We start from the raw sequence: 23,252 nt of genomic DNA on the forward strand, positions 1-23,252 counted from the left end.
GCCTAATTAATCTATGGGCATCTCTCAGATTGACCCTAAAAATATAAACAAAGTTTCAGTGTTTTCATTCCTCATCAGAGCAGAGGGAAATTATGGAGGAGAAAAATGATAAGGGACTGTTCTAAACAAAGCTGTAAGAGGATGAAATTATGGTATGATGACATATTACATGTAAAGGGTCAACTGTGACATAGGCTACGTTTACATGTAGCCGGGTATCTGGCAAAACGGAGATTTTTCTCTGCATTTGTGCCTATCATTAACATGAGAATGATGGGCACACGCACTGAAAATGATGGTTTCTAAAAACTCCAGCCAAGCTGGAGATTTCAGTAAATCTTGGACACTTCTCAGACGGACGTCACAGTTTTCGAAGGAAATATTCTACCACTTCACATGTGATGATATAGTATAGAGCACCGATGTCAAACATGCGGCCTGGGGGCCAAATCCGGCCCACCAGAGGGTCCAATCCGGCCTGTTGGATGAATTTGTGAAATGCAAAAATTACACTGAAGATATTAACAATCAAGGATGTCAAAATGATTTTAATTCAGGTTCCACATACAGACCAACTGGATCTCAAGTGGGTCAGACCAGGAAAATACTATCATATTAAACATATAAATAATGAAAACAGCCAATTTTCTCTTTGTTTTAGTGTAAAAAAGTAAAATTACATGAAAATGTTTGTATTAACCAACTATTCTTTTACAAAAAATGTGAATAACCTGAAATGTCTTAAGATAAGTAAATGCAATTTTACCAGTATTCTGCCTGTTATTGAATGTTTTGTGCATTTTTAATTATAATGTAAGTTGTAAGGCACATGCGTAAAGGATGAACTAATAATCTGAGGCATAGTATTGTTAAAATTGCGCTTGTTTTTCTTAAGATGTTTCCAGTTGTTCATAATATTCAGATTTTTGTAGATGTAAACATTATCATAATTTAATTTTAGTTTTTTCACTGTTATTATTTTACTGGAGACCACTTGAGACCATACTGAGCTGAATGTGGCCCCTGAACTAAAAATAGTTTGACACCCCTGGTATAGAGGAAGAGAATGGAGCTGATAAGTGAAGTTACAAGTATTAAATGAGAAAATAAGGAAGTTTGGGGCCAGTTAGCATCTTAGCTAATTAGCGCCCACTACATCTGCTTAACAGGATCTTTGTGTATTTACATGATATAAAATAAGGCTTTTATGAGGTGTTTCCCATCTTCATACTTCATATTTTGTTTATCAGTCCTTTATTTGTTTTGTCCGGTTCAGTGGAAGGTAAATAAAGTGATAATTTACGTCCTTGCACAGCGGTCATCATGAACTAAAGACAAAACATGACTGAAAAGCAGACCACAGCTGTTAACGACGACAGAACTGACACGGTTTGACTCAACAGAGTTCAAACCCTTTTTCATCCACTCTGTCACGTCAGCAAAGCAGTTTGTATTTGTATAAAAAAGTCACTGGCTCATCTATTTGCATTGCATTGTATTGGTTACACGTCTTGGATTTCTTTGTGGGTTCATAGCAGAAGTAACGTTTTGTTGTTGGGTTCTGATTGGTTAAGGGTATTCTATCGTCTCACCACGCTGCCATCTATAGGCCTGGCATGCTCTTGATGATGTGGATATACGGGGCCGAGTAATGGAAGATTTTTCTGAAAATGGTCACATCTGCACAAGATTTTTTTTTTAAATTCAGAGGGTAAAATATCAATTTTCTAAAATACCCGGCTACATGTAAACGTAGCCTTAGTTTTGTACAAAATCCCCTTTTTTGGTCGGTTATTCACCCTCCTCTTAAAAATGCCTGTAAGTAGGGCTGTGTATTGGGAAGAATCTGGCGATGCGATACAAATCACAATACTAGGATCACGATACAATATATCACGATATATCCTGATACTGATAAAAAGGCCTTTTTTTTTTTTTTTTTGATGGTTATTTCCTGGAAGAATTGAATTACACCAGAAATCTGCACAAATACTAAACACATTTTTATTTGATCACAACAGGATCTAATGTTATATCACAAAATGTTCCTCTGTTAAAACTTAAATTATGTTTTATAGACATTACAGATTAAGATCCTGTTCAAATGTTCATATTCTATTAGTTCAGAACTAACATCATAACAATATTTTTGTGCAATGCCAACAAAGGAATTAACATCTGCCTCTCAGACAGTAAAAAGTGCTTTTAGGATGCTTCAAATAACCATTATTTAATAAAATAGTGTTAAATAATAATAAATAAGATATAAACAATAAAGAAAAACAAAAAACAAAAATGAACCTCTGCCATATCTGCATTTCAATGAATACCTAAAAATATCAATACAGTACTTTTTAATATCGATACAGTATTGTGAAATTAAATATCGCAATATATTGCAGAACTAATATTTTCTAACGCCCCTCCCTGTAAGTGTAGACAGTATGTTTCTCGCCAGAATCACATCAACAAAAATTTCTTCCATTTTGCCAAAAATGCATTTCATATCTTTAATTAAACATCTTTAAATTTTTTACCACATATGTGTCTGGACATACATGGATGCAGATTGACGTTGAAGTGGTTGGAGGAGGCAGACATCGGTCAGTCGGAGAGAAGTTATCAGCGGCTGTGTTTGAAAAACGTGTATCACACAGAAACACGTGTAACAGCACAACAGAAAATGAAAACCTTGAAAACAAGTTAAGACAAAGGCATCGCAATACTATACTATACAAAAGACACTAATACAGAACAACTAATGCTATCCTAGCACCAACAATGTGAATCAATACCAACCTCCCACAGGAGACACACCATTAACCACCCATCAAGTCAAACAATTCATCAATAAAACACTTTTGCGCCACGCATTCAATATCACTGTTGACTACACTCATAGTCTCTGAAGTCAGTGAATACAAGCCTGAGCATCCGTCAACTAACTGGTCGAACAATATTGAAAATGTGTAAGAGTACTACATCCTCTGACACTCAGTTGTAAGGAGTTTCATGTTCCCTCAGCCTCAACAGCTGCAGCTTTGCCTGAATGTTTTCGACCAAAATTTAACGTAGCAGGTGGATCCTCATGTTGACTCGTAACCGACCGCATGTTGCATGTTTTCAGAGACTGTTTATGAAGCTTTGGAGCTAAAGTATGAATAATCATGTCCAGTAAAGTAGCATTAGTCATGAACAGATTTTCTGCCCATCATCTTCAGTGCATGTTTGTCCAAACTGTAAAGAGTTTGCGTTGTTGTACCATTTGTCTGAGCCCTGTTTGTGATACAAGATGAAAAATATGACGGTATCACTGAATGCAGATACAGTTTTGCTCCATCTGTTTTCATTTGATGTCTTATAAATTTAACTTGGGCCAAATAATTGTTAATTGTTTTGGATATTTCTGTAATGTTCTTTTTAACGGTTAGTCCATTATTGACAACTGCAGCTAGAAATGTAACATGTTGGACATCCTCCACCCTCAGCCCTTGTACGATAATGTCAGGTGGAGGGGTGGGACTTCATTTGACAGGAAACAAAACAAAACAAAAAAACACACACTCACAGTTCTGGACAGATTGAGTGTGAGGCATCAATGAATCATCCAATCTGCAATTTTACCATTTCTCATTATACACAAAATGGAAACTTTAACGATATGGTGTTTTGCAGAAATCCTTTACTGTCCATTATTCACAATGCTAATAAAACAAAACAAAAAGATCATTTAATATCTAATTACATGGCTTTGAAGTCTTTACTACATATATCAGGAGTGTCAAACGCATTTTGTTCCAGGTTCCACATTCAGCCCAATTTGATCTCCAGTAAAATAATGGCATAATAGCCTATAAATAAAGACAACTCCAAATTTTTCACTTTGTTTTAGTACAAAAAAACAAACAAATTTATGAATCACATAATAGCTTATAAATTATAAATATATTTACATTTACAAACTATCCTTTCACAAAAAAAGATGTAAATAACCTAAAAAACTGAAATTTCATAAGAAATATAAGCACAATTTTAACAATATTATGCCTTAACTTTTATACATGTGCATTACAGATAAGATCTACAAAAGGCACAAAACATTTAGTAACAAGCAGAATATTGTTAAAATGGCACTTTATTTTCTTTAGACATTTCATGAGGTTCATATTTGTTCAGAATTAAGAATAGTTTGTAAATGTAAATATTTTCATCACATAGTGTATTTTTCACATTAAATTAAGAAGAAAATTTGGAGTTATTACTTATAGGTTATTATGCTGTTATTTGACTTGAGATCAAATTGGTCTGTATGTGGAACCTGAACTAAAACTAGTTGAACCCTCTTGATTGTTAATATCTTCAGTATAATATTTGCACTTTGCAGTTCTTCCTGTAGGCCAGATTGGAACCGTTGAAGGACCAGTTTTGGCCCACAGGCCAAATGTTTGACACCCCTGACATATATTATGAAACTGGAACAAATTGATACTCTCCATGGTGAAGAGTGAAACCAGTGCATCAAAGGGAGTCAGTCCTCATTGACCTCCATGTTAAAATGGCCATCTTTACCGAAGAAATTAACATGTTTACAGCCTGGTACAGAAACAGTTTTGGCTTCTATAGTTTATTTCCCACTCTATGACAACTCTCGGGGATGAAAGTGGGTAAAACCCTAGGGTTTAGATCACCCAAAGCCCAAATGTTGCACAGTGGGAGGGAGTGGCCACTGTGATTGACAGGTGAGTCTGTCATTGTTGACCTTGCTGTGTGGGTTTTGATTGGTAGCTAGCATTAGGGCTCCTAAGTCGAACATTTAGATCAGGGCTGTCAAACTCATTTTAGCTCAGTTCCACATTCAGCTAAATTTTATCTGCAGTGGGCTGAACCAGTAAAATAATAACATAATAATATATAAATAATGTCAACTCCAAACTTTTCTATGTTTTAGAGCAAAAAAAGTACATTTACATTTTGAAAAGGTTTACATCTACGAACTATCCTTTCAAAAGATGTGAATGACATGAACAAACTGAAAAAATAAGTGTAACTTTAACAATGTTATGCCTCAGTTTATCATTTACACATGTACATTATAACTTACAGATGACAGTAGATCTACAAACACACAAAACATTTAGTAACAGGTGGAATTTTCTTAAAATTGTACTTACTTCTCTTAAGACATTTCAGGTTGTTCATATTTGTTCAGGTTATTTACTTTTTTTTTTTTTTTTTTTTTTACAAAATTATACTTTGTTTTAGTGTAAAAACATGAAAACATTTACATTTTACTGGTCCTGCCCACTTGACATTGAATTGTTGTGAATGTGGAACCTGAACTAAAAGGACTGTTAATGTTTTAGTGTAATTTTTGCATTTCACAAATTCATCCCAAGGGCCGGACTGGACCCTTTGGTGGGCCGGATTTGGTCCCCGGGCCACATGTTTGTCACATGTGATTTAGAGCTTATGTTTACTCGATAAAACTTATTTTTCCACTTGACCGGCAATTCTGCTGTAATTGAGTTTGAAGAGTTACACTAACAAGCCGGTCAGAGAGTTATGTCGTGAAGTTTACTTTTTAAACAAACCTAAATTAGCTGTCAGTTAGCCTGCTAATTAGCCCAGTTACCTGTAATTAGCATGTCTCAACATTCTTAATGACTTTGACATTACTGCTCTATGTGTTAATATTAATAAATTATCTGAAATTACTGAATGGCATTTATTATTGGACTGTTAATCATTGTTATTGATGTTTTCATTTATGTTTCAGTTTTATCCTTAACTGTTGTTTAACTCCAGCCATGTGTGTCTATAAAAGCAACAGGGTGACAGCCATGTTGTGCATCTCAAATGTTCAAAATTACAGCTCACAAACCAGCGGGTGAAAGGTTTTGTCCACTATGCATACGCAGTGGAGGAGGCGAACAACGGTGGCTTCAATTGTTTGATTGATATCTTTATTTCGATCATATTAATTACAAATTAAAAACAGAAATGCAAATAAATGATAATCAAGAGAATGAGAACAAAACAAAACGATAACTTACAACCTCAAAATTTACATGAGCGAAAAGGAGTAGGAAGAAGTCTAAACTGATCTAATCCGACCCCTTCAAACCTTTCCATACTGACTGACAACAACATTGTCCCAAATTTATCAGCAATTTTGAAACCTGTACATTTGGTTACTCATCCATATTACAACACATTCACCATACCCTGCAAAACTGATGTCCAAATAACAAACAAATGCCTTGTGGAGTTTATTTATCAATGTACCTCTGGAAAACTGTAGTTTCTTTAGAAAATTGTAGTTTCTCAGGACTGTTTCAATCGATATTCTGCTCACTTTCAGTATCTGTGTCTAACTGTTTACACAAGTCCTTCTCTCTATGTGCAAGAGCAGCAAGAACCTCTGAGCTGTAACAACAGGGGAAAGTCTTTTTCATAATTTTCTGTGGGATTTCTTTGTGTTTGGATTCAGTTATTTTAATGCCATGTCATGCTTCACTACATGCAAATGTTTGACCACAGAAGCTTCTCCTTCTGTGCTATTTTGTAAGGTCTATGCTCAGAGCTGCTCAACATGAATGTGATCCGTTTAAAAAAATGCACAAATTAACTTCCTCTATTGTAGATAGGATTGAGCCAGACGGTTCTAAAGCGCCAGCACAAACCTGATTAAATGTTTACATAGGCATGGAAAAGCAAGATTACTCATGCAGTGCACATTTTGTCACACAAATGCAATTATAGATAATTATTTGTCTTGTAGGCTATGACTGCACACTTCTGTGATTGCATCAAATTACAATCTTAGTTTTAATACCAGCTTGGACATTTTCCGTGATAACCAAGTAGAGTGCAACTGCAGTATTGCCCACAATAACTGCAGTTAGGGCTGTAAGAAAATATGGGTTCTGCTATATATCACAATATTTCATTTCACAATACTGTATCGATATTAAAAATTACTGTATCGATATTTTTAGGTATTTATTCAAATGCAGATTTTGTGAAGGTTCATTTTTACCTCCGCCAGGAGGTATTATGACCACTTTGCTTTGTGTGTTTGCATGCGTACGTGTTTGTTTGTTTGTTTGTTTGTTTGTTTGTTTGTTTGTTTGCAAGATAACTCAAAAAGTTATGGACGGATTTTCATGAATTTTTCAGGAAATGTTGATACTGGCACAAGGAAGAAATGATTAAATTTTGGTGGTGATCAGGGGGGCCAGATCTGTCTTGGTGGAGGTCTGCTCTTTCCCAGTGCTTTTCTTGTTGTTTTTCTTTTTTGTTTATATTTTATTTATTGTTATTTAACACTCTTTTATTAAATAATGTTAGTTTCTTTGTTGGAATTGCACAAAAATGATGTTCTGATGTTAGTTCTGAACTAACAGAATATGAACATTTGAACAGGATCTTAAACTGTAATGTCTGTAAAACAAATTTCAGTTTGAACACAGGAACATTTTGTGATATAGCATTAGATCATGTTGGGATCAAATACAAATGTGTTTAGTATTTGTGCAGATTTCTGGTGTAATTCAATTCTTCAAGGAAATAATCATTTAAAAAAAGAAACAAATAAAAAATTGCCTTTTTAACAGTATCGTGATATATCATGATATATTGTATCGTGATCCTAGTATTAGGATTTGTATCGTATCGCCAGATTCTTGCCGATATACACCCCTAATTGCAGTATGATTTTTTTTTTTCCCGAATAAATCATGCAGCTCTAGTATGAAGTCAAGTGTGGTTACTATTAATATGTCCTCTATGACTACAGTGACAGTGAAGGCTTCAGTGTAAATAAATTTCCATGGTAATGGTAGAAAAATACTTAGTCTGAACATTATAATTACCACCATCTGCTTCTCAGCATCACCTGTAACAAGGCAGGAAAGAACAAACGTGGTATGACGCCTACTGCAGTTTTCCTTAGATGATCTGTCATAAACTTCTTTTTTATCAAACCCGTCCATCCTCACTATCCATTTGTTTTCTTGATAATTGTCGGCTGTTTTGGGTTTGGCAGTGTCTTATTTTGGACTAAGTAAGCATGAAGCGGCCCAAGACACTCCAACACTTTAGAGTGGTGTTTGTGGCAGGACATTCTTCAATTCTTTATTTTTATTTTCTGCAGAAATAAATAAGATAATCATTTGACAATAGTGTGATAATAATGCACACTGCAGTTGATAATTTTTATTAGTGATTTTTTTTTTCCCCCACACCAATTTTTTTCCAGGTGTTTATCGCTCAGTTTAGTCTTCATTTGGTTAGCGGTTATTATTTCGTTTTATTTTCAGGCTGTATGAGGAAGTTTGATTAAGTTGATAAAAATAGAATGTGACAAAATATGGTTCAAACAGCTATTTGTTATTGAATACAAAATGCATAGTGCTTGTGCGGGTCTTGAAAGCTTTAAAAAGTCTGGAATTTTGAAACAGTGTTTTCCAGACCTTGAAAAGTCTAGAATTTTGTGTGAAAGTCTAAATGAAGTATGAAAAAAAGTTTCTCTCATAGTTGAATTTTCGAGTATATTCAAAGACACATAATCTTGTAAGATAAGAAATACACGAGGAAAGCATATAAAAAAAAAAGGTTATGATTTCAGTAACCTTTGGAATGATACCATTGAAACTTTTTTGGGTGATATTCTTGCACTTTTGTGATTTTCGTGTGTTTTAATAATGTTTCTGTCAGTAAAACATAATTTACCACGAATTATGCATTAATTCATTCATTCATTCATTCATACATTTATTAAAATGAACTTTTCTACTACACACAACAGATACAATGTCAACCAAAAAAGTAGGAATGCAAGTATAAACGTACATATTTATAGGTTATAATGATAATATTTTACTGGTTCTGACCCACTTCAAATCTAATTGGACTGAATGTGTCTGTATGTGAAACCTCAATTAAAATGATTTTGACACCACTGATTGTTCATATCTTCAGTGTAATTTTTGCAGTTTTTCACAAATTCATCCCGTGGGCCGGATTTGGCCCCCGGGCCGTATGTTTGACACCTGCAATTTAGACAGCTATCCCAATACCTTTGGCAATATTAAGTATATTAAGTGACATGCGACCATATCTATCTGATCTGGGTCAGATAGTGTTTCTCTTGAAGGGGTCATATTTTGCTAAACCCACTTTTATTAGTCTGTGGTTCATTTATTTGTGTATTTGGACGCTAATAGTTCCAAAAGTTTGAATTTGAACCCTCCAGGTGCTGCAAAGCTATCTTTATATTTATTTTGACAAAAATCAAGTGGATTTCTACAACCTGTTTTAATTCCTGCTTAATTTGTTATGTCTATAACTAGTTACAGGGTGGGGAAGCAAAATTTACAATATTTTGAGGCAGGGATTGAAAGACAGTGTATGACCAGTTAGTTTATTGAAAGTCATGAGAATTTATTTGCCACAAGAAAATGTCCATAATAGAAAATGTTTTTATTCTATGTGTCCTCCTTCTTTCTCAATAACTGCCTTCACACGCTTCCTGAAACTTGCGCAAGTGTTCCTCAAATATTCAGGTGACAACTTCTCCCATTCTTCTTTAATAGTATCTTCCAGACTTTCTGGTAATAGTTTTGCTCATAGTCATTCTCTTCTTTCCATTATAAACAGTCTTTATGGACACTCCAACTATTTTTGAAATCTCCTTTGGTGTGACGAGTGCATTCAGCAAATCACACACTCTTTGACGTTTGCTTTCCTGATTACTCATATGGGCAAAAGTTTCTGAAAAGGTATGGATAATAGTGTTAGGTATGATTATGACATCAATATATGTTTGGTTTCAAAACAACTGACGTAGTGCCTGCTGAGAAAAAACAACTAAATGTTCACTGTAAATTTTGCTTCCCCACCCTGTATGTCACGACATTTGCTCATATAAGGTCAAGACTTCCGATGAACATTTTTCTGAATATGCCATAATTGTCTGTCAGCAGCAGCGGTTGTAGTCCAGACTGAAAATATGTCCAAACTTGGAGCCAATTACCTAAAATGTTCAGTTGTCGGTTGAACGGGACCTAGCAGCACAGTTAACAACCTGGAGGGGGCGGGGCCTGAAGGGGCTCATGTGCATTTAAAGGGCCAGCGCTCCAAACCACCTTTCTGGTGTCATTACTCAGAAATAGGGCTGAAGATGGACCTGTGGAGTTGAATGAAGGAAGAATTCAGACCCAAGCAGAGCATTTACAGTTTATGGAGACCACAGGGAGATGTTTGAAAATAAAGAATTTCATTAAAAAAAAAAAAAAAAAAAAAAAGCTAAATATCACTCCTTTAATGAAGATACTGAAACATACAGATGGTGCATTTTCGGTAGCCTTTCAGTCTGACGGTAAAGGACGATATAAATTTGCTACTGCTTAATACTAACACTGCATAATACTGAGACGCCCACTGATTTCAGTGACTAAAGCACATCAAAAGCATCTGTTTTACAGACTCCATTATGTCCTGTATGTGTATTCTTCCACTTAAATATCACTGCAGCCCTGTCTAGACAGAACTGCCTTCTTCTCCACAGTGATTTGTTTGTGATTACTCATAGAGAAGCCTTTTGGAAAAAGGGGGTAATTTGACATTTTTAAACTAACTTCCAAACTTTCATAAATTATTGTACATTATGAACAGTGTGAATAGTTGTAACATTACATTAAATACATCAGTGGATGAGAAGTTAACCAAGACCAGTTATTGATGCTGCCAACTTCCTCAATTTGAGAAGTATATTTCCACCAAACATGACCTTGTGTTTGCAGTGTCTACAGTTCTTTGCAGATGGAGGAGGTGAGGAGGGTTTGAAGACCTTAGGAGGGAATGCTCGTGGGTCTTCAGGGGTGAACACATACACTTCAGTTTGGTAGTTGGGAATTAAAGGTCCACTGTGTGAGAGTTAACAAGGAATGTAATACAGAGACAAGAAAAAGTATGCAAACCCTTTCTTTTCCAGTTTTCTACATGAATTTGTAATAAAATGTGATCTGATCTGCATTTATGTCACATACCCTACTAAGACAGTTATATTTCATGTCTTTATTGAACACAGCTGTTAAACATTCAAGTCAACCTTAGTTTCATCAGTCTAGAAAACATTGCATCTGTTGTGTTATGGAAAACTTCAAACTTCAGGCATGCAGTGATTTTTTTTGTTGTTGTTGGAAAGCAGTATCTTTGGCCACGACAGGACACCACACCTCTGCAATCTTGAACAGATATTAACCCCTTCCCATGATTCCTTCAAGCTTTTAACTCTTACTGTAGAGCTCATTTTTTTTGTATTTTATTCCTACTGATGTTTGAAATAAAGTCATTATCATTATCCAACGCCAGTCCATGGGGGTGGGACCTTTCTGTGTGGAGTTTGCATATTCTCCTCATGTCTGCGTGGGTTCTCTCCGGGTACTCCGGCTTCCTCCCACCATCCAAACACATGCACTGATAGGTTAATGGGTTAATCTAAATTGCCCATAGGTGTGAATGTGACAGTAGTGGTTTGTCTCTATATGTCAGTCCTGTGATGGACTGGTGTACCCCGCCTTCGCCCCTATGTAGCTGGGATAGACTCCAGTGACCCCTGTGACCCTAGTGAGGATAAAGCGGGTTCAGAAATGAATGAATCATTATCATTGTGTGCACATTCTACATTTGACCCATTTGACGGTATGCCACTCGAGCTATCTCCCAATATCCCCAATGCATTAGGGGCTTAATGTGACTAATTGCAGGATGGAATTTATGCAATTAGTGCAGTACCAACACGCTGAGTTAGAGTTTACTTCCTGCATACATTAAGTACGCAAAAAGCTCAGAAAATGTAGGCAGAAACAGTAATCTGCTGCAGGGAAACAAATGAATACAAGTGTAAGAACATGTTATGGAATCAGTCTGGCATGACACATTTACATGTAAAGTATTATTACAGAGAAAGACAGCATGCTTGTGCAGTTTGAACACTGAAATTAAGCTAATAAGTAAGCACAAAACACTAGATAGAAACCAGCACTGGTAATTAAGGCAAGGTTTTTACACTAAATGCTCTGTTAAGTGTGGAATGGATTCTATAGCCTGGGCAGGAGCCAATCAAAATAAGAGGTTTTGTACTAAATATAACCATTTCTACTTATGAAAGAGATGAAAGCAGAAATGAAAGTCTCTCTATATAAGACAAGTGTCCTTCAATAACACCACCTACAGCTGAGGAAAGTAAAAGCCCACTGACACTATTTGAGTTCAGGGCCCATGACCTTTACACAACTGGATCTATATTTTGCAAATTGACCCTTTAAAGCAGGGGTGTCAAACATGCGTCCCGGGGGCCAAATGTGGCCCACCAAAGGTTCCAATCTGGCCCGTGGGATGAATGAGTGAAGTGCAAAAATTCCACAGTCAAGGCTGTGGAACTCATTTTAGTTGCGGTTCCACATACAGACCAGTATGATCTACAGCCAAATAATAACAGCAGAAGAACCGACAAAAAAGAATAACTCCAGATTTTCTTCTCGGTTTGATGTGAAAAAAAATAATTTTACACTATGCCTATCAGTAATGACAACTTCAAATTTTTGTCTTTGTTTTAGTGCAAAAAACAACATTAAATTATGAAAATATTTACATTTACAAACAATCCTGTAACAATAAAATGTGAATAACCTGAACAAATATGAACAACCTGAAATGTCTAAAGAAAATTAAGCACAATTTGAACTATTTTCTGCCTGTTACTAAGTGTTTAGTGTCTTTGTAGATCCGAAATGGTAAGTTGAGGCATAATATTATTAAAATTGGACTTATTTTTCTTTTTTTTTTTGTTTATTCACATCTTTTTTGTTTGGATAGTTTGTAAAAGTAAGTATTTTCATAATTTAATGGGGTTTTTTGCATTAAATAAAAATTTGGAGTTGTCATTATTTATAGCGGGGTTTTTCAACCTTGGAGTTGGGACCCCACATGGGGTCGCCTGACATTTCTAGTAAGTGATAGAAATAAAAAAACTTACTAATAAAAAATATATGATGAGTTTTGAGAGAGATAATCCCAATACATAAAAGACATGACAAAGTGAGTCTGAAACTGCAGCTTTGTGGTTCTGTTTATCTGTCACATGTTCATTTGTGATCGGTTTCAGATGCTGCAGCTCTTTCATAATTCATAGTTTGAGTTCTTGTTTTTTCAGTGTTAATTGTCAGTCTTGTAAATCCAAGTTGAACTGACTGTACATATCGTGACCAAGGAAAATCCAATTCTCCCTTTGTGCAGTAATCTACACCTGGCTTTTCTGCCTCCGTCCATAATAATATACATTATATAGACTAAATGTCCTCTAAAATTAACGTTTATTTGCAACATAGTACAGCAAACTACTACATAATCAAAAACAAATTAATTTTTAGCAAAAAGTGTCTGGGGTCGCCAGAAATTTGTGATGTTAAAATGGGGTCATGAGCCAAAAAGGTTGGAAATGACTGATTTATAGGTTATTCTGTTATTATTTTACTGCTCCGGCCCACTGGAGATCAAATCGGGCTGAATGTGGCCCCTGAAAGAAAATGAGTTTGAGACCCCTGCTACAGAATTCCTGTTTTATGGAACCTTCAGTTATCAGTTAAGTTGCTTTTGTAACCTAATCAGAATCTCTTTTAAAAAAAAAAACAACAAAAAAAACACAGGGTGTCCTGAATATTTCTAAAAGTAACTGATTACATCTCCTTGGGGAATTCAGTGCAGTGCATCTCATGAATTTTAGTGCGATCTGCAGCACCTGGAGTAACTACCAAACATATGGAGACTTAATGATAGTATGATTATATGCAGCTGATTTGTGCAGTAACTGTCTGCAGGAAAAACATATTGGTGTATTTCAGAAGCCTGGCTTAAAGCGTGTTTATTTGTGCGAGGAATTTCTGCATCATCATATTTTACCTGCCCTGTACGTTTACCTGTTCAGTAAAGCTGGAGCTGGACTGTGTGCTGCTGATAACCCAGTGCTTTAACACACTGGAATGTTAAACGTATTGACAGTTATGTGCAGTAAATGGAGCATCAAAGGTGCAATTAAGTATAGCTATCGAATGTATTTCTGTCCTTATGCCTGCTTTTCCTCTCTTCAGGTTGAAGGAGCTGCATATTTGGGCTCATTCATATGGAAATCTTCTCGCATCGGTATGTGGAACCGTCCTCGAGGAGAGAATATGCTGGACAGTGGAGCGCCGTTCTATGACACATACCAGACATCAGATGGGAAGTACGTGGCTGTGGGCGCCATAGAGCCACAGTTCTACAGCAAGCTGCTTCAAGGTTAGTGCACTAGTTCCCAACCTTGTTTTTGGCTTGTGACCCCATTTTAACATCAGAAAAATAAAGGAAGGTCCGCACAACCTGTGAGCTCCCAAACCATTTATTGGTGACGTTTCAGGCCTCGGCCCTTCATCAGGCTGATGAAGGGCCGAGGCCTGAAACGTCACCAATAAATGGTTTGGGAGCTCACAGGTTGTGCGGACCTTCCTTTATTTTTTCACGTTCTACTTTTTGGGATTCTGCACACCTCTAATTTTGGATGTGCGTGTTGTTTACCTTTTCCCATTTTAACATCACAAATTTCTGGCCACTGCAGACATTCAAAACGGAGAATTTTTTTTTTTTTTTCTGAAATAAATTTGTTTTTGATCATCTAATAATTTGCTATACTATGTTGCAAATAAACATTAATTTCAGATGAGATTCAGGCCATATAATGTATATTATTATGGACGGTGGCAGAAAAGCCAGGTTGAAATTAGATAGATAGATAGATAGATAGATAGATAGATAGATAGATAGATAGATAGATAGATAGATAGATAGATAGATAGATAGATAGATAGATAGATAGATAGATAGATAGATAGATACTTTATTGATCATTTGCAGGAAATTGTTTGGTTACGACAGCAGTACAAAAAACACACTGACCCGTCCCAACAGACATCCCACATACAACCAACAATGGAAGGAAGAAGTGATAAAAACAGAATAAAAGATATATATAAATATATAATATGTACAATAAAAGTAATGAATCAGAATCAGAATAGCCTTTATTGTCATTTGACAGCACAGACTACATCAAACGAAATTAACATCGATGATTAGGGACATGGATGTAAAGTAATACAATAAAACAAAACACGTATTGTATGGACAGCATACAATAATTTATCGCACAGCAATATTGAAAAGTTTAATAGCAGCCGGCAGGAAGGACCTCCTACTACGTTCAGTCCTGGACTGAGGGGGAATCAGTCTGTGGCTGAAGGTGCTCTTCCTGAACACCTCAAGGTCGTGCAGTGGTTCAGCTTCCAGAGCATTCTCAGCCCAGCCACCTGCTGAACTGTGTCCAGTCCAGTCCCAGTGATGGAGCTGGCTTTCTTCATGAGTTTGTTCAGTCTGTTTCTGTCTGAAATGCGAGCTCCCTCCCCCTAACACACCACACCCAAAAACAGGACACCAGCCACCACAGTCTGGTAGAAGCTGCACACAAGAGGCTTGGAGATGCTGAATGACCCTCATCTCTGTAGGAAATAAAGTCTACTGTGCCCCTTCTTGTGCAGAGTCTCCATATGACAGGACCAGTCCAACTTGTTGTCCAGCTGGACTCCCAGGTACCTGCAATTGGAGGCAACTTCCACCTCTGTGCTGTGTTGTGGATTACTGCACAAAGTGAGAATTTTATTTTCCTTGATCAGGATATGTACAGTCAGTCCAGCTGTGATTTACAAGGAGGACAATTAATACTGAACAAACAAGAACTGAAATTATGAATTATGAAAGAGCTGCAGCATCTGAAACCGACCACAATGAACATTTGACACAGAAACAGAACCACAGTGCTGCAGTTTCACAACCACAGTTTGTCATGTCTGTTATAGATTGGGATTGTCTCTGTCAACTCACCATATATTTATTATTAGTAAGTTTTTTATTTATTTTGATCAATTCCTAGAAATTTCAGGCGACCCCACGTGGGGTCCCGACCCCAAGGTTGAAAAACACTGTTAGTAGTATACATACGAGTGCTTCTACGAAACCGGTCCCTAAAAACAGGACATGGGGCTAAAAATTCACACCAGATGTAGACTAATGTTATGAAGCAAGTTTGGAAGCACTTTGGGTCTATTTTAAAAATAAGTACTTACTGAGATAAAGAGAAACTATTTTTCAGATAAAACACATTTTTATAATATTTTGCATTATTTTTAATACAGAAATCTGTATGTAACACGGTCAAAAGGACACAAAAATTATGCGCTATTATTTAAAAAAAAAAAAAAAATCTCTTTATTCTCTCACAGGTACATTTTAGGAATCGAACTAATTATGCAAGGCAGAGTGTTTCACAAAAGTGACCGCTGTTGCAAAATAATTTGCAATTTATTTGTGTTTAACTGGGCAGGTTCTGCACATAACGCAAGTGGACACGATGGGTTACACACGAAACCTGGAATGAGACTGAGATTCATGAAAAACCTGCATGTCTGGATTAGAAAAACCACTAGGATCATCAAATTTAACACTGTCTTTATTTATCGCGGTAAATAAGACCATTTCAATCGATGTTTACAAGATCAAATGCACTGACATCGAGGTAGTTTTTCATGTCCCAGTTTTGGTCCTATTTTTGGCCCCAGTATTTTATTAAAAAATCATTAATTATGGGATGGCTCAGAGCAAGAGTATAATTTTTTTGGCATTTATCTGAAGTCATCATTAGGTCCATCCTGGGGGGAAACGTGTAAATTTCTCTTTTATTATGGGGTCTAAAAAGCTGGCAAATTGCCAGGTACCAAAATGTACCCAGTTTCATAGAAGCACCCCAAATACAGGTCACAAACACAGCATGGTGCTTGTGTTTGTCTTGAAAAATTTACCGCCGCAGGTGGGAGACATCTTTGGTCCCTTTGACGCTCTTCCTCACTGTACTCTGGCATGTTGAATTTACGTCTCTGTACTCCCGTCTACGTAGTGGAGCTTCGTCAAGTAAATGCACACAGAGTCAAGTCAAAGTCGGAGATCGAGCAGAATTGGAGCCGCATAAAGTGTTTATTCATGCATAAAATAAACACTGAGCTGACATCCGCAGAAGCAACTGACTGTTTCGCTCCGGGAGACCATTTTTATATTTTCAGAAGTAGGTTGGGTTTAGCTACAAACCGTTCCCATTTTTATCATATTTTGAACATTAATCTAGTCACGTCGGAAACCCCCTTTTTTTAGCTTGTCTCCGATAGGGTACGATTTTCTTGGTGTCTATCAGGATTGGTCAGAGAATATACATATGCACTAGATTCCTAGAATTAATTTATCATATATTAATATTAAACTTTTTCCCAGAAAATGTAAATTATTTCCCAGAATGTCCAAAATTTTTCCTCACGTGCACTTCTCTTGTACACCACGTTCACCAAAACTTTCCATGAGCTCACATGCTCTTTCTGGCCGCCCCATTTTGTAACTTTCCACCATTTCACATGTTCGTTCTTTTGGGGGTCTCCCAGGAAAAAAGTCAGCTACTCTGGTACAATCCACACATTACACTAAGAATAACTTCTGGCATGCAAATGAATACAGCTTAAATACTTAATGAACACAGGTTAAATACTTTTGAATACAAATTGAATACTTTGATTAAAATACTGATTTTTTGACACCACATGTTACGTCCTGGCCCAGGGGTTTACCGAGACGTACATAATATGCTCCATGTCCCCTCCCAACTCCCAAGCACACACGTCAGTCGAGAACTAAACTCCAAAATGTTTATTATTAAATAACTAAAGGAGGGTTAGGGGAGGGCTCGGCTAAAACAACAAACAAAATGTCTTCTTCAAAGTTTAATCTAAATTCCCTGATCAGAAAAATAAATGCAAGAAATAAAATACATTAAACTAACCTAAACTCCCTAAACGAAAAACAGGGGAAAAGGTGAAAACAGAAGAGCCACCCTCCCCTACCAGAAAATTAGGACTGTTGGAAAAAAAGGGACAATTTACAACTATTTACAAAATTTACACAGACACGATCGAACACACACGATGACTGATGATCAAACACACACACAGGATCCACAGTTGGGAGCGAGCAGGGAGCAAAGAAGAGAACTTGCTGCTGGATCCAAGGCCATTTAAATATGCCAGTCCATCTGGCTCCACCAATCCACTTCCCCCTGCAAGGGAAACAACACGTCAAAAGACAACACAGCACCCCCACAGGTCTGGGGGAGAACACAGCACACACTGTAACAGAAAATATAAACATATAAACACAAATAGACAAATTATGACTCAGGGTCATACCACTTGCGCAGGTCTTGAAAGTCTGAAAAAGTATGGAATTTTGAAACACTGTTTGTCCAGACGTTGAAAAATCTGTAATTTTGCATGAAAGTCATAATAAATTATGGAAAAAAAGTTTCTCTCATTGTCTAATGTTCTTTTTTCTCCTAGGTTTAGAGCTGGACTCTGGAGACTTACCCCCGCAGATGAGCTTTAATGATTGGCCGCAACTGAGGCGAGTCTTCGCAGAGCGCTTCGCCTCAAAAACACAGGCGGACTGGACGAGGATTTTTGACGGCACTGATGCCTGCGTTACGCCCGTGCTATCTTTTGATGACGTGAGTTCGCATCCACACAACCAGCAAAGAGGTTCATTCATCAAAGACTCAGACGGGGAGGAGAGTCCCAGGCCAGCTCCGGCTCTCTCTCGGACCCCCGCTGAGCCCTGCCTCGCTTCCGATCCTTGTATCGGAGAACACACGGTTGAGATCCTGAAGGAATACGGCTTTACATCAGAGCAGATAGAGCAGCTACTGGCAGCGGGGACTGTGGAGTGTAATGCAGCAAAGTTGTAATGAACCGCTTGTCCAACACTTGTGGAAATCTACACTCGGAACAATTAGTGTTAAAATGCGTTGAAGTCGATGTGCAACACACGGAGAATCTTGAGTGCAATTATGAAACACCTTGGATTTAATGATTATGAGTAATTGAGGACTTGCTATTCAAGTCCTTTTTGTCAGATATTCACAGGGGAGTTTTAATAAACATGGGCAGGCAGAGAGAGACAGAAAAATACCGTCTTCTGTTCAAAAATGGGAAACATGAAGTAGTCTGAGCCCGTTGTTTTCATCGCATAATGCCCGATGACCCCGATGCAGACCGGTTCTCACTGTCAGAACCATGTGAAGAGCCCGTCATGTGTTTCCTGATGCTTTCAGCCGCATGTGTTTACCCTTTATAGTTCACTCATAGAAAAACTCTGAAATTCAAAATGTCACCCATAGTTTGTTATTGGAGGACATAACAAGACTTTATTACTTTTGTCAAATATTTCAAATTTTTTTATTGTCATGTAGAAAATCAAGGCCAATAAAGTTACTGTATTTGGTTTCTTGTGTTTAAGTGGCAAAATAATAATAATAATAATAATTATAATCCACTGTATCCACTGTAATGCATTCTTTTATCCAACACTTTTCAGTTTCTATAAACCAAGAAATGTCTCATAATTACTTGAAAAGTGACTCTGAAACTAAATAAAACCCCAACAAACTAATCAGTTCCTCTAATAAATAAATTCTGTATAATAATAGTAATAATAATAATAATAATAATAATAATAATAATAATGATAATAATAATAATAATAATAATAATAATAAAACCAAGAAATGTCTCATAATTACTTGAAAAGTTACTCTCAAACTAAATAAAACCCCAACAAACTAATCAGTTCCTCAAATAAATAAATTCTGTACAATAATAATAATAATAATAATAATAATAATAATAAAAATAATATTAAATCCAAGAAATATATACATATAGGGTTAAGCATTTACCAATTTTACTAGATCTTGTTTTCCACAATGCACATGCAGGAGAATAACATATTGGTAAATTTCATAAGAATTGTAAGAATGCCCCCCCCCCAAAAAAAACAAAACAAAACAAAACCAAAATGTACACATACATAGGTGGTTCCACATATCACCAAAACCTAATATCTGTCAGGGAGAGGAGAATTTCAGGTATAGTGGAGAGACAGTGCTGTGCTATTTAAGGTCTGCTGTGGTTCTTTGTTGGTGTTAATAGGGCACTCAGATGGAACTCCTGACATCTGGAGGTATTTCTAAGAGCCTCACTCTCCATCTTCATCTGGACTCCATTCACTCTAAATCCCATCATTCTGGGCAAAATCAGGAAAAAACATAGAACTCAAAGTGTCACTGTGTCTCATCTTGTCTACTTCTGTTATTACACTTAATGCAGGTTATTAAATACATATTTCGAAGCACTTGAACACATCTTCAGTGAAGCACCTGGGGTCATAGGGGGTTTCAGGTCTTTCAACCTCATCTCCCCTCACTCAGGCGACCCGACTGGGAGTGTGTCCAAGTGGCATTAGCCCAGTCCTTGTCCCTCCTAATCCACAGTCATCATGAGGCTCTACTGATGGCTTTCCTTTTCCTCACTCCACTGATGCCAAGGAGGCTGCAGACCTTGCAAATCGATCTTCCTGCAAAGCCTCTGCCCCCCACGTCCATGGGCAAACACCGAGTACACCACCCCCATCTGCGACAGTCCTCTGCCAGCTCTGCACTTTCCCCTTCGTCCTTTCACTGGCCTCCTCCGTCTTCTGCTCCCAGGACACCGTAAGCTCAAGCATGACCACCTGCTTTGGTTTGTCGGAGAACACCACCATGTCTGGTCCGAGGCAAGGTTCTAATAGTTTTGGATTTTTCATTCTAGTTTAGTTTTATTTAGTTTTGACTTTTTTTCTCTAATTCAGTTAGTTTTAATTCGTTTTTAGAGCAGGTTTGATAGTTTTTATTAGTTTTGGTTATTTTCTAAATGCTTAGTTTTAGTTTAGTTGTAGTTCAGTCGTCTCTTTTCTCTTCTTCTCTGTAATCATATTCAAATAAATCCCAGACAGGACTCTGCTGCTTTCTCCCAACTTTAGTCTCCATGTTTCCAGGTAGAGTGGGGACCAGAAGACGACTGGAAACCACAAGTGAACACGTGTCTGACTGTCAAATATCATATGGTGCCAGCAGAGAAAATTGCTAGAGCGAAAAATAAATCGATTTCATATCAATCCGACATTGACAAAGATGAAAACGAAGGGAATTTTATTCAAAACTTTTATCCATTTTAGTTAGTTTTGTAAACACACAATACAGTTTCAGTTAGTTATAGTTTTTTCTTTTAATTATAGTTTTTATTTATTTCAGTTAACAAAAATGTTTTTACAATTCTAGTTTTCGTCATTTCATTCGTTTTCGTTAACAATAATAACCTTGGTCTGAGGCTCGTTTCTATGATGACTTCTGGGAGTCGGAGCTGTGTACCCAAGTCACCTCTCATCTGCCAATCACTGGCCGTTCATAGGACGCCTGCTTGAGCTTTGGTTGGGGGTTGACGTGTTCTCGCACTCGAATGAATGTTATCTGGCGTGTTGATGGTTGGAGGTGTTCGCTCTGGTCGATAGCGCTGCAGATGGACTCGGCAAACACCTTCAGGACCTGGTCGTGGTGCCACCGGTATCGACCTTCACCAAGTGCCTTGGGGCGACTGCTGAGTATGTGCTCAACAGTTCCTCGTCTGTGGCACAAGGAGCATCCTGGTCTTATAGTTTTGAACAGACAATAAACTGTATATGGACTTAATTGCACAGAGCACACATTTTTGACACATAAGTGTTGCCTTAAATTGGTAATTTTGCACTAAAAGAACCGTAAATATCAATGCCACATTCTTCTCCACTGCCTTTTAATAGTTAGTCAGTGGAACATTAGAAGATCTGCCATTGAACTTTACTTTGTGTTCATTATCTGTTGCATTATAATCCATGTATCGTTTGTTCTTTTCATATTCAACTGAGAATCAACAATCAGAAAACAAAAAAACAACTCTTTATTTCATTATTCATTACGACATTACATTTTACATTACAACTAATATATATATATATGTATATATATATATACAATAAATAATAAAAATTAAAGAAAGACAGAAAGACAGACAGAAAGAAAGAGTGTGGGGGGAGGGGGGTGTGACGTTAGTATTTTTATGATCACACAAAGAAGTCAGTAACTTCTGGGTCATACCAAATCAGGTATTAAAAATGTTAACATGAAACCCTATGTTTAGTCTATTTGCTTATTTCTGATTTTTATCTTACCAGCCGACAGGCTGTAAGCTACTGTCGTCATGCGGCGTCTGTCGTCTGTCATGCGTTACAAAAATTTCAATCGTCTTCTTCTCTGAAACTACAATTCTGATTGACTTCAAACTTGGTATACAGCTTCTTTATGATGACGTCAACAAAAGTTAGTGAAATTATTTGGATCCGGATCTGATTCTGGATTTGGTGCGACTTTGAAAAATTTCCCCATTATAAGAGATAGGAAGTGGATGGATGCAATAACTCAGTAAATCTAAATGATCTCCAGTGTAAATGTCTCCAGTCCAGCCCTGATGGGGAGATGACCCAAACATAATGTCCACATGCTGATCAGGATCTTCTTCTGGATCCAGGAACTTACGGAAAATTTAACATGGGCTCTTATGGGGAAAAGATTTCAATCGTCTTCTTCTCTGAAACTCCAGTTCTGATTGACTTCAAACTTGGTATACAGCTTCTGGATGATGATGTCAACACAAGGTAGTGAAATTATTTCGATCCAGATCTGATTCTGGATTTGGTGCGACTTTGAAAAATGTTCCCATTATAACAGATAGGAAGTGGATTGATCCAATAAATCAGTATCAATGATATCAAGTTGGAATGTGAATTTTTTACAGATCTGATTGGAATATGACCAAAACATGGGCTATTTCTGTAATAGAATAAATACACAGAACTGGGTGAGAATAAATGGCATCTGGATACATTTCCCAAAGCTTTGAATTTGGCCGCTAAGATACAGGGCCATTGGTCCTATTTTTAATTTATGCATTCAATCAAAAGAATGAAAAACAACTTGTTTTTTGATTTTTAATTTGTACATGAATAATGAAATGAGTCATTTTTTCATTTTCCGATTGTGCATTCTTAATTGAATATGAAAAGAACGAATGAAACACGGATTACAATGCAACAGATAATGAACACAAACTAACTTGTTCTGGTGTTTGTATAAAAAGTTTTGTTTTGGGTTTTTTTTTGTC

At 36.8% G+C, this 23,252-nt stretch overlaps 1 protein-coding gene across 1 annotated transcript in view; it reads left to right on the top strand.

The window, feature by feature from the left end:
* amacr (alpha-methylacyl-CoA racemase) overlaps positions 1–20,909 on the top strand; it is a 39,078-nt gene extending 18,169 nt beyond the window's left edge. Inside the window, exons 6-7 of the mRNA XM_030151140.1 lie at positions 14,154–14,340; positions 18,525–20,909. Coding sequence (XP_030007000.1) covers positions 14,154–14,340; positions 18,525–18,928 — 591 coding nt within the window. The 3' untranslated portion in view covers positions 18,929–20,909. The remainder of the gene's footprint in view (positions 1–14,153; positions 14,341–18,524) is intronic.
* The last annotated feature ends 2,343 nt before the right edge of the window (positions 20,910–23,252 follow it).

This window comes from Sphaeramia orbicularis, chromosome 12 (assembly GCF_902148855.1).
Source record: "Sphaeramia orbicularis chromosome 12, fSphaOr1.1, whole genome shotgun sequence".
Taxonomy (NCBI): domain Eukaryota; kingdom Metazoa; phylum Chordata; class Actinopteri; order Kurtiformes; family Apogonidae; genus Sphaeramia; species Sphaeramia orbicularis.